Raw genomic sequence first — 12,448 nt, forward strand, 5'->3', positions numbered from 1 at the left:
GGGTGGGAGCAGCGTGGGACAGTGGAAGGTGTCCTTGTGTGGCACTGGATGGGCTTTAAGGTCCCTTCCCACCCAAACCATTCCAGGATTCTGTGGCTTCTGGGAAGGGATGGGATTCACCTGACCAAGTGGGGCAAAAGCCTCCCTGGCCAACACGGCTCCAAACACTTGACATGGGAGGCAGATTGTCCATACTGTGGGAAAAGAGGGAATATTATTTCTGAGTGAAGGGAAGTGAAAGGGCACCAAACCAACGAACTTGGATTTCTGCAGGCTATGATTAAGTTCATTTCAAAAACTTCTCCATGCAATTTTTATCAATCTGAAAAAGACCATGTTTTCCCTTCCAATGAAGACTGGCTCCCAGAAAGTGGAAGATGATGGTGGGAAACGAGTTGGCAGCTGGAAATCACTGTGTATTCCCTCCAAAATCTCCATCCTGCTACGTGGAAGGAAGCCAGGTGTCTCTTGAGTGTATTAGGCAGGCTAAAAAAATTAGAAATAATTGTTGAATGGAAGGAAAAAGCTTGGTCTATAAAATCCCATCAGGATTTTATGGGAAAAGAGGTCAAAAATATTTTCCCTATGAGCAGTGGAAGAGAAATTTAGACCTTTATTTTTCCCCATGGAGAGAGCCCAGACATCCCTGCCTTCCTGTTACTGAATTAGGAGAAGTGGGGAAGAGAGAGCCATGGGAATGAAGCCTGGAAGCCAGCCTTGGAAGGGGGATGCTTAGCAAAGAAATCATGGAGTATTGAGGGTTTACTTAAAAAAAAAAAGAGGTTTTTGTGGTCATTTAGCCAGAGACTCAACAACAGTTTCTGCCCCAAAGTGTTCCCTGGGAGCGCATGTGCAAACCAGCAGGGGATTGCACTTCCAGCCCTTCAGGCCACTCTTCCCTCCTGACCCAGCCAAGGAGTTTAATTAAATGTCAAGTGCTGCCACATTTGTGCCTCAGGAAGGGAAGGGGAGAGGCTGGAGCGGGGTTTGGGGAGCCCCTGGCCCTGGGAGGGTGTGAACTCACCTTTCCTTTGCTGATTATGAAGAAGGTGTCCCCTCGAGCCCCTTGGCGGATAATGTACTCTCCACTCTCGTAGTGAGTCTGCAAGAGGAAAAAACCCAAATGAAGATGAACAAATAAAAGCAGAGCCTGTTCTCCAGCCCATGTTTTGGCAGCTTTGCAAGAACATCACCCTGGACCCATTTTATCCCAGGCTGACATTGGCTGTGACTTGAAGGTTGTCCTGTGGCGAGGAATACAATCATTAAACTGGAAGCGTTTGTGGCTTGCCCATTTTTCTTCTGGCTGTGCTGGTGCCAGCTTGTGCCCAGATGAATTATCCTCACAGCCGAAATCTATTTTTAGCACGTCAACGAGACAGAGGAATTTCCAACAGGGAATATGCGACACGAACTAAACTGCACTAAGAAGTCTGGTGTTAAAATTTTCTTTTCCTTCTTTTTTCTGGTGCTGGTTTTGGTGGCTTTCCAGCTTTGCTAGATTCAACAAATAAGTTTTGCTCTTCTCCCGTTATTACAGCCGTTTAATCTTTGTTTTGCCTTACTTTGTGGAATAGTCCTTGCTAAATTCGTGTCACAATGCTGGCATCCAAACTTCTTAAATATCTTCATCCCTTGTGTCACCCCAGCAAAGGCAACGTGCACTTACACATCACCGGGAAACCCAAATATTTTCTAAACTAACACTCTCAGTTGATATTTAGACCCCCCAAACCTTGGAATTTTCATCCCAAATGCTCTTCCCCTGCAAATTCATCCAACATCAGGCTGGGGGGATGCCAAGAGCTTCCCATCCAACTTCCCCTGCATCTCCCATGGGATAAATGTCTATTGGATTTTTCAACTGTGCCCAGGAGAGCTGGAGGCATCAGGTCTGCTCTATCCCAGCCCAAATTTGGGACAAAATCACCCCAAAAATGCCCTGCACTCACCAGCAGATCTTCTAATCCCAAAGTATGTATAAACCAGCAAGGATTGGAGCTAAAACAATTAACTGGGAATTGAGCCAAATCCTCAAATTTGGTTAAGCTTGAGACATTTCCTTTATTTATTTATCTTTACACATTTATCTTTTTGGTGCCATTTACAGACTGATAACAGAATTCCCAGGAAAATAAACAGGCAAAACCTCACATAAAGTCACTGGGAAAAACAACTCTGTGGTTTGGGAGCGTTTGGCAAATGAGGATATTAAGGAAAAGGAAGTATCCTAAAAAAACAGAAGGTATCTCTGGCAGCTCTAGGACAGAATTATTGAGGGAAGGTCCTGAAAATCCAGAGTTAAGGGAGTGGGTGCTTCCACCATCCTAAACAAATTCTGGGCAAATAAAATCACAAAGTCAAAGTAGTCATTAATACTTTCCACACTCCCCAGGACATTGATATATTAAAAAAATTAAAGTTCTCCATCAGAATCTCAAATCCTGAATATTACACCGTGTCACTCTTGAGGAAAGGGACTGGAGGATGTGGCTCAGGAGCAACATTTTGTGGGTTGCTGTGACCCTGACAGGACTCCAAGGATCTAAAACTCGCAGCTTTCCCTATTTTCATGTGCCAGAGTGGGAAGAAGGAGAAAAAGTAAAAAGCCCGGAGGAGACCTGGACACAAAACTTGCAGATTTTTATTGCTTTTGTGGGGTGTTTCTGGAGAGCAGATTTAAGGTGCACATTTTTGACCATCCAGGGTGAGATTCCTCAGAAGGGCCTGATTTTAGAAGATGCTGGGATCAGATCCCTTCAAGTGGAATCTTGTAGGCACCCAAAAATCTAATTAATGAAAATACTGGGCTAAAGGCTTCCAAATTGACTACAGATAATCCATATTCATTAAATACAGTAATGGTATTTTTATTTAAAATACCATTAAAATACCATTCATTTAACGGTATTTTATTTTTTTTTATTTACCTTTAATGGTATTTCTGGGCAGTTTAACATGATAAACCTGCTTCTTAAAAGCCCATTTCTTGGTCTTGCTCACCAGCTACCACCAGCACCAGCCACTGCAGAACTGAGTCTCAGTCCTGCTGCTGTATCCGATTCCCACCCACAAGTTCCCTCACTGTCCAACCCATAAATTCCACCCAGCCATTCCCACCCCTAGCTCTTCCCAGTCATTCCCACACAGGGCTCTTCCCAACCCATGTGTCCTCTCAAACTTCCCACCCATGAATCCTAACCATTCCCATGCATGAGTCTTCCCAAACTTCCCACCCAGAACTTTGCCACAGGAATGGAAGGAGCACCAATTCGAGCTTCAAAGCACCCAAAGCTGCCTCTCACTTCAGCATATTTTGTCTCCTCTTTTTTAAACTAAACTCGCATCTCAGCCAAGTCCTTCTTCATTCCAATCACATTCCTCTAGTCCTTCCTTGAGTGCCCCATCACTCAGAGCTCTCACTTCGCTTGACCTGCTCCTCACAGGTGCCTCTTTCCATGCCCTCCCTGCCACCCACATCCTCATGTTTATGTATTCCAAGCCATTTCTTTCACAGCTAATTCCACCCGCAATGCTTCGTGCTTGAATGAACCCATCCTTCCCCACCCTCTAGCAACGCTCCTGCTCTTAAATCCTTGTTTTCTAACACAAATCAGCTCATCGTGAGCTCCGCCCTTCTAATGGAATTCTTGCTGTCAGTTCAGTCTCAGAGCACCGTGCTGGGCAGGCAAAGTGCCCGAGGGCTCGCTCAGGGCATGCGGAAGTGGAAATAAAGACGAGGCTCTTGCTTTTAGCCCCACACAAGAGGCAGCGATACCTCCTCAGGTACCTCTGGTACCATCACATAAAGTTCTCTGAAGAAGCCTTTTGGCAAAAGTTCACAGAATCCCAGGATTCCTGAGGCTGGAAAAGCCCTCCAAGATCATCCAGTCCGCCCTGTGCCCGATGGCCACCTTGTCCCCAGCCCAGAGCACTGAGTGCCACCTCCAGCCCTTCCTTGGACACCTCCAGGCATGGGCACTCCAAAGCTCCCTGGGCAGCCCCTGCCAAGGCCTGAGCACCCTTTCCATGCAGAAATTCCTGCTGCTGTCCAAGCTGAGCCTCCCCTGGCCCAGCCTGAGGCCGTTTCCCCTTGTCCTGTCCCTCAGCATACAGAGAAGCTGGAATCTTTCATAAAATAGCATTTCCAGCCTAAATGAACAAAAGCAAAGCTCTTCCTCCCTTTGAAGTCCTCCATCAAGTGCCTCCCATGGAGATCCCTGTTTGTCCAGTAAGAGTAGCTTCTATAAAAATATCAGGGGCTTCTTTCCCCTTTCTTCTACTGTCAATTTTACTTAAAACAACGAAAAAATCCCAGCAGCTGGGAGGAGGAAATGCCCACTCAGCAGGTGGGAGAGGTTAAGACATGGATAGGTCTCCATGACCTGCTCCAGGTACCCCACAGGAGAACTACCAATCTCGTGATCGAGTCAGATTATGCTCTAAAAAAGGCAAACATCCTGTTTTATGAAATCCCTCATCCTGTGCAGAACGTCAATGCATGGACATGGACATTTCTTTGAGTGGAGAAATACCCAATGCAAGCTCTCTTCAGGAGTGATTGGATTTTTATGAGACCAATTTGTATTGAAAACAGACAAAATTAAAACAATGGGGCCCAATAGCACCAAATTTTGTCAATAACCTCCTGTTTTGAGTCCCTGTGCTCCCTGAGACCAAAATCTCCCTCAAATCCAGGACCCAAAGCAATGTACAGACCATATTTCAGTGTCCACCCCATTCTATCCCCCTCAGAAAAGTTAATTGTGTGAATAATTTCTTTGTCCCCAACACACCAGGGCACATCTCACCCACCACACAAAAAAAGTCACCTTTGTAACTTCAAATCTTCACGTCTGGGTGAAGGACTTTGGCCCACTGAGCATGGTTGATCAGTCACAAACTTCAACTGGAGCTTCTGCTCCCAAATACCACCAAAAAGGAGATGTCTGAGAGCCTGCCCAGACCTCACGAAGAAACCTTGACCAGGCCTCGTGGAGAAACCTTGACTAAAATCGAGATGTCTGCGAGCCCAACCAGGCCTCCTGGAGAAACCTTGACTAAAAATGAGATGTTTGAGAGCTGACCAGGTCTTGTGGAGAAACCTTGACTAAAAATGAGATGTTTGAGAGATGACCAGGTCTTGTGAAGAAACCTTGAGCAGGGCTCAAGGAAAAACCTCAATTCGGCCTCATAGAGAAACCTTAACTAAAATTGAGATGTCTGAGAGCCTGCCCAGGCCTCATGGAGAAACTTTGACCAGGCCTTACAGAGAAACCTCAATTAGACCTCCCACAGAAACCCTGACTAAAAATGAGGTGTTTGAGAGCCAACCAGGCCTTGTGGGGAAACCTTGACTGAAACGAGATGTCTGAGCTGGACTAGGCCTCACTGAGAAACCTCCACTCTGGAGACCAACCCACCCATCAAAGTTCAGAAAACCTCCTTTTTCCTCCACCTGGATGCCTCGGAGTGCTGTTTACGCTGAGAATGTTTGGAAAAAGGTGGGAAACGGGGCGTTTGGAATGCTCCGTGACCCACGGCGCCAAAGGTCCCCTCAGGGGAGCAGAGGCACAAAGGTGGCTTTGAAACGAGGAGTTTGACTCCCTGGAGCTGGGTTTGCGCCACACAAACCAGTGACGGCAACACGGGGTTGAGGACAGTTCTCCATGTCCCACCCGCTGCATCCAGGGTGTATTTAAAATAAAAATAACCTAAATATGTCATTTTGCTGCTGCTTTAAAAAAATATTCGCAGAACTGTCAGCAGAACTCCAAACAGAAACAGCTTTTAGAAGATTTATTTTTCCTGTTCTGCATTTGCTGCCTTAAACATCCTTTCAGGTCTAAAATGACAACAGACATGTTTTATTTAACAAAATAAAATGGAAAAATATATTTATTTGCTGAAAATGCTGCAAAACCAAGCAGGTAAATATCAGTCTCCTGTACTGAATTCTACGAATCACACAGATTTGTTTCCCTGGTTTTACAGTGTGTCCCACTCCCAGGGATTATCTAAACATGCTGCTCCTTGAAACAGCCAAAGGGGAGGATTATCTTTTTGTGGTCCTCTCCTCATTTATCCCTAATTTTTGACACTCAAGCCATCTCAATGCCCAAGCAGCAGCTTAACTAGAGGGCAACAAGTGGGAAATTAAAATATGAGGAAGATGGAGGGCTGAGGAGTATAGAGGGTTAACTCATGCCCTTAATTCCACAATAATTATGAAGCACAAAATTGGGAAAGAAGATGAGGAAAGGGACCTAATTGTAGCCTTCCAGTACCTGAAGGAGCTACAAGAAAGGAGAGAGACTGTTTCCAGGAGCCAGATGTGCCAGGACATGGGAATATGGCTTCCCAGTGCCAGAGGGCAGGGATAGATGGGATATTGGGAAGGAATTGTTCCCTGGGAGGATGGGGAAGGGCTGGGATGGAATTCCCAGAGCAGCTGGGGCTGCCCCTGGATCCCTGGCAGTGCCCAAGGCCAGGCTGGACATTGGGGCTTGGAGCAGCCTGGGACAGTGGAAGGTGTCCCTGCCCATGGCAGGGGTGGCACTGGATGGGCTTTGAGGTCCCTTGCAGCCCAAACCATTCCATGATCCTGTGATTCTCACTCAGCTGGCTCGAACTGAGCTGCAGTGTCCTGCAGCAATTTTTTTGTTTTTCATACTGATGGATTACAAAGTTACTCTTCCTCCTTAAAGATCCAGCCCTTTGAACTCCCACCAGCACCCTGAGTGTGCATTTTAGAGCAAAAGCTGTGCTGTGACAGTGCCAGGAGCCTGTCTCCCTGTCAAATCCAAACAGGAATTTGGGAAGGAGAGGATGCTGCAAAAGCTGGGAAGTTCAGAGATGCAGATGGAGATGAAGAAGGCAAAAGGTCAAGACCAACCTCAAAGATCAAGAGGGAGAACTCAGAGTTCAAGGATTAAGAGAGCAGAGAGATGACAGAGGGTGAGAGCAGCACGAGGTCAGGAGAAATGGGAGAGGAGCTTCAGCAACAAGATTTTCCCTTTTGGGAAACATTTCCTCTGCACTGATGCACTGTGGCTCCTTAAGGGGCTGCGACAGCGCTGAGGAAAACACTCCTGGGAAGGAGCTGGACCCTCGGGCTGTCTTCTCCAACTGTGGGGCCTTCTGCACTTTTTGGGTTGATTCCAATTCCTGCAAAACCATCCCTGAGCAAGGCTCCTTATGCACCTAAAGGGGCTGTTTGTGCGAGGATGCAGCACAGCTTCCGGAATAACACAAATCATGGAATTCTAGGGTTGAATACAGCTGGGACACACGAGGCTTATTGATCCAACTCCTTACTCTGAGAGTAACTGCTTGAAACCAAACTAAGATTTAAGAGATGACTCCCCACGATGAGTTCATCTGTCCTCCACTGAGGTTGTATCAAGATATAATCTGCATTATATCAAGATATAATCTGTGCTTCTGAGGACTCAGGGATTGCTCCAGGGAAAAGGAGTCTAAGAGGATGTATGGAGACAGTCAAAAAAGGATATTCAACAATTATTTCATTGAAGCAAAAGCAAGTACAGCCTCCACCTAATCCACGGGATGCACACTAAAATGGAGAAACCAGAGGGGATAAACAACAGGACCCTGCTGGTCCTGAAATGTAAAGATGTGAGAAATGTTCCTAATTTGAAGTTAAATGATTGCTTTAATTTCTGGTTGTTTCTTTGGGGGTTTGGCACTGCTGTTCCCTATATCTGCATTTCCCTGTGCTGTGCTGAGAGGCAGCAGGAGGGAAGGAGATGGGGCTGGCACCCTCCTGCTCTTCCTTTTTCTCAAAACCTCCTCCCCATTTCAGTATCCCAAAAGCAAAATTCCTCCACAAACTGAGCTGGACCCAGCCCTCTCCCAGCTGAGCTGCTGGGACAAGACAGGAGATGGGAATAAAGTTATATAAGTGGAAACTGTGGAAGAGAGGAAACTCATCACATTCCAGTTTAGAGCAAAAGGCCATCTCCAAACGGTGATTCTTCCAACTCTGACCAAAGCTCTGACAACTCCTCAGGTAAAACTGCTGGTCCTGAAACCCAGGCTGAATTTCCACCAGGAATTCAGGTCTTTTGCATTGAGCTGTAAACAAGACCCTACTGTTGGGATAATTCAGGAGCTTCCTGAAGGTTGACTTCTCTCCTGGAAAGAAGCAGCAGCTCCACATCTCTGGCATTTCCACGACCCAGAGCACGCAGCTGAGCAATTCAGTTTCCTTTGACACCACCTGAGTCAAGGTCTTTACACCAGAACACTCAACCGGAACAAAACTCTCCTCGTGCCAATGGACAGTGGAGAAACAGGAGCGTTGTGACTTCTGTGAGCTGTCAAACAGGATTTATTAGGTTTGACATTAAACAAGCAGGGCTCATCTCAGAAGCCCCCTAAACCCAGTGGCACCAAGGAAAAGGACATGAACTAGGGATAAACCATCCTCTAGCTGTGGAAAACACGGCTTTTGGCTGGGGTTTTATCCCCTTTACATTCCACTGGACTTCAACCCAGCTCCTGCAGAGTGCAGTTTGCAGGGATACCTAAAAGGCAACAAGGTGGGTAAGGGACTGTGTTTGGCAAATGCTGGCCCAGGCACCTGCTTTCCAAAGGGAAGGTGCACAGATGGAAGGAGCCGCCAGCCCTTTCCTTCTGCCATTCCTGGAATGCCCTTGGGACTGGCTGGATGGCAGGAGCTGGCCCGTGTGGCTGAGGATTTGTTGTGTTTCAAACTCTTCTCTTTTTTAAGGACCATCTTCTGAGAAGAAACAGGAGTTTGGGAAGGAGAGGATGCTGCAAAAGCTGGGAAGTTCAGAGATGCAGATGGAGATGAAGAAGGCAAAAGGTCAAGACCAACCTCAAAGATCAAGAGGGAGAACTCAGAGCTCAAGGATTAAGAGAGCAGAGAGATGACAGAGGGTGAGAGCAGCACGAGGTCAGGAGAAATGGGAGAGGAGCTTCAGCAACAAGATTTTCCAGGAAAACAAGAAGAACTGATATGGAAAAACCCCAGGATTTATTCCCAGGAGAGATAAGAGAGAACAAACTAGCTGGGTAAAAGGCAATAGTGGTATTAGGCCACAGATCAAGCCACAAATTGGGCTCAAAACCCCACAAAGCTTTGCTTGGGAATTCAAATAATACCAGATTCACAGATAATGACTGCGAAATGTGAAGAATTAGCTGAGAATCAGTAATTAGAAAAAGGATCTCCAGGCAACAGAGTGGAATTAATTCATCAGTCACCCTGAGTAAAAATTAGCAAACAGTAAAATTCAGCAAAAATAAAAATAGAGTTTAAACATAAATTGAAAAGGTTTGTGTGCCCTGGGCCAGTCACATACGTGGAATTTGAAGCTTCTGTAGGATTGAAATCTCTATAATTCCACGACATTAGCAGCCTCCTTTGGACATTAACACACAGGAACTTTGAGGAAATCCAAGCAGAACTAGAACGCCAGGACGGCACCGCACCACAAATCCTCGCTCCAATCACCAGCAGCTCCAGTCCACGGGGGTTTAATTAAATTTCACGGAAATGCAAGAAAAGAGCTGCTCTTCAATCCTTCCCCAGATAGCTCTGAGTTGATTTTCCTCCTCGTGATGGAAGAATGGGAATCCAGTTGCCCTCCCTAAATCCACAGGTCTGTTCCACAGTTATTAGAATGGGAATCAATTCCTCGCCAAAATGAAACTGGAAGTAAACAACTTAAATCAGCAGATTTGTTTCATTTCTGTTCCTTCATTTCCTCCACATTTTGCATGCTTATTCACCCCAGGTATTTGCATTGCCACGAGGATCCCAGAATCCATCCAGAATCCATCATGAGGAATAAAAAAATGCACATTAATTCAATATATTCAGCCACTTTTCCAGCCACCTGCTGTGAAATGTATTTTCTTTTTGTGGTCTAGACCAAAGAGGAGACTTTACGTCTCCGTATGCAAATGCACTTCAAATTATCACTGGAAACCAACTTCACTGGAAGGGAAATCATGGAAAGCATTGCATTTATCCATCCTCTACAGACTTTCACTGGAACAGGTCATTTTCCCAGTTTAAACCCCTGAATTCACCAATCGCTTCCAGTTAGAGGGCTCTGTGCAGGTGACACCTGAGTTTGGCAGAGGAATTAAACACTCTCTCAGTTTATATTCCCTGTTTTATCCCCACAGATTCGGGCTGGAAAATCTCCTCTTTTTCCCTTGATTTCTCTCATCAACTCCCCAAAAGGTACAAAAAAAGGCAGAGTTTTATCAGCCCACACAATACAAACTCAGCCTCTATTCCCAGTCTGCCCAACGAGGAATTCTGGAAGGGAATCACACTTCCAGAAGATCAAATGTTTGCCCCAAATGTATTTATTAAAGTAGCAGGTGAATTTTGTGTATAAAATGGGAAAAGATAAAATCTCCATTTTTTAAACATCAATAACAACTTTCCCCAATGGAAAACAAAGCTGCCTGGAGCCCCACACCTGGGTTCCCACTGTCTCCTTGACAACAGAACTTGGAAAATTGGGATAAAACCTGTATTTCACAATAGAAATGCAAAATCTCTTCTCCCTAAGGGCAGAAATTAGTATTTTCTACTGTTTAATAGACTTTCTGCTGCTAGAATGGACATGGCTGGATCTGCACGAGCCCATTCCAGCTTTGCTTGGAGGAAGATTTTATGGGAGCTTTCCACTGCCTCCAACTTATTCCAGGATTTCGGACAACTGGAAAGAAGAAAATGTGAGGAGAAAAATAAATCCCATCCTGAATCCAGAAGATGGTGAAAGTTGAGATTTCTGAAGGATGAAGCACATCAAGAACTGACCCTGCAGCAGCAACACCTCCATCAATCTCTCCTGCAATGACCCCACTTAGAAATATTGGACTTTTCCCATCTATTTTGGGCTTTAAAGCAGATTTTTTTGGGAGCATCTCTTAAATCAGTCCTGAAAAGAAAACCAGGGCAAGGCTGGGCAATGTAATCTAGGTCAGATTTTTGGCACGAGGCACAGCTGACCCCTTCCATACCAGGCAAGGACACAATGATCCTGAAATTCCTTCACCATGGCTTTTTTAAACTCCAAATTCTACTTTGTGTGGCTTTCTCTGCAGGAATTGGGGAAATGCCCAAATGGATTTACAAGCACAGGAGTCTGACCCCAGTGGTGATGGGATCCCATCCCACAGAGCCAGGGAAAATCCTGGGACAGCGGCGGCTTAGAGCTGGCAACAGCCACGTTATTCCCGTTTCCCATCCCTCCCAGGGGACAGAAATCACAGGATGGGAGAAGCAGAGCTCATCTCTTCCCCTGACTGAGGAATCTCCTTTCCCACTCCAGCAGCATCCTAAGTTTTCCCAGCAAGGAGCCATTTCCCCCTCATTTGTCTCACTTATTTCCATTTTCTACACGTTTTGAGTTCTTAAAGCCTTTTTTTTGGAGCACGAGATCCAGGTTGAACGCAGGAAGAGCGCCTGAAGCACAAAGATCCCTGTTTTCCATGACTTTCCGGTGAAGAACCACAGACTTGGATCATCCCAAGATATCCACAGAGTTTCAGAATATATTTGGCTTTGGGAGGGATTTCCCCCACTTTTTGGGAGGAAAACCGAGCTGTGCCGAGCGTGGGTGAGCTCCCAGCAGCCAGCTGAGCACTGGGATGCACTGGGAGAACTGGGGGATGAACTGGGAGCCCCTGTGTGCCACAACAGGGTGACAGCAGCTCGTGTTTCATTCCAGACATCTGGGGGACATCTGGTGCTGCTGGAAAACCAAAGGAGTCGGGAAAGTGATCCAAGTGCTCCTGAGTGCCTCGGGCAAGGGCTTTGGGGAGATGCTGCCCTGACCCCTCCCGTCCCATCTGCTGGGAAAAAACAGGGATATGGAGCATCCCCCAGCAAAGCTGGGCTGTGTCCCAGCCCACATCACACCTCCGAGAGCTGACTGCAAGGAAATTATGGAAAAAAAGGAATTTTCACCAAAATACTTGATTTCCTTTGCTGTCTGTTCACAGACCCCTCAAAAGTCCCCCTTTTTAAAATAGGAAGAAACCATGGTGAGTTGGAATATTTTTAGTATTTCCACCCAATAGGAAGCAAGGAAGGAGGGACCTGAGGCCTTCAGGACACCGGTAAATCCCACCTGGAGCTCTCAGCGTGCACGTTCTGACTCCAGGACCAGGATTTGCCATCCCCTTTTCCAACCCCAAAGCAACCATGGACAGCACAGGGTTAAACCATGCCAGCCCCAATTCCTAACACTGTATTATCCATAGGCTATGGGCTATTCCAGCAGCTCCCGTTGCCCAAATGGTTATTAGCCTGCTTACAATTGTAGCAGAGGGTGCAGGAACCCAGAACCAGTCTTGAGGTCAGAAAGATCTTGGAGAAATGAACCCTTCCTGATCCCAGTCTGCATTTTAGAGGTGGATTCTCTGTGACCCTGTT

General features: G+C 46.2%; 1 protein-coding gene across 1 annotated transcript in view; it reads right to left on the reverse strand.

Annotated features, from left to right (window-relative positions):
• The window catches only part of PRKG1 (protein kinase, cGMP-dependent, type I), a 315,753-nt gene that overhangs the window by 94,394 nt on the left and 208,911 nt on the right, over positions 1-12,448 (reverse strand). Inside the window, exon 5 of the mRNA XM_008633292.2 lies at positions 1,025-1,102. Coding sequence (XP_008631514.2) covers positions 1,025-1,102 — 78 coding nt within the window. The remainder of the gene's footprint in view (positions 1-1,024; positions 1,103-12,448) is intronic.

Source organism: Corvus brachyrhynchos, unplaced genomic scaffold (genome assembly GCF_000691975.1).
Source record: "Corvus brachyrhynchos isolate BGI_N302 unplaced genomic scaffold, ASM69197v1 scaffold334, whole genome shotgun sequence".
NCBI lineage: Eukaryota > Metazoa > Chordata > Aves > Passeriformes > Corvidae > Corvus > Corvus brachyrhynchos.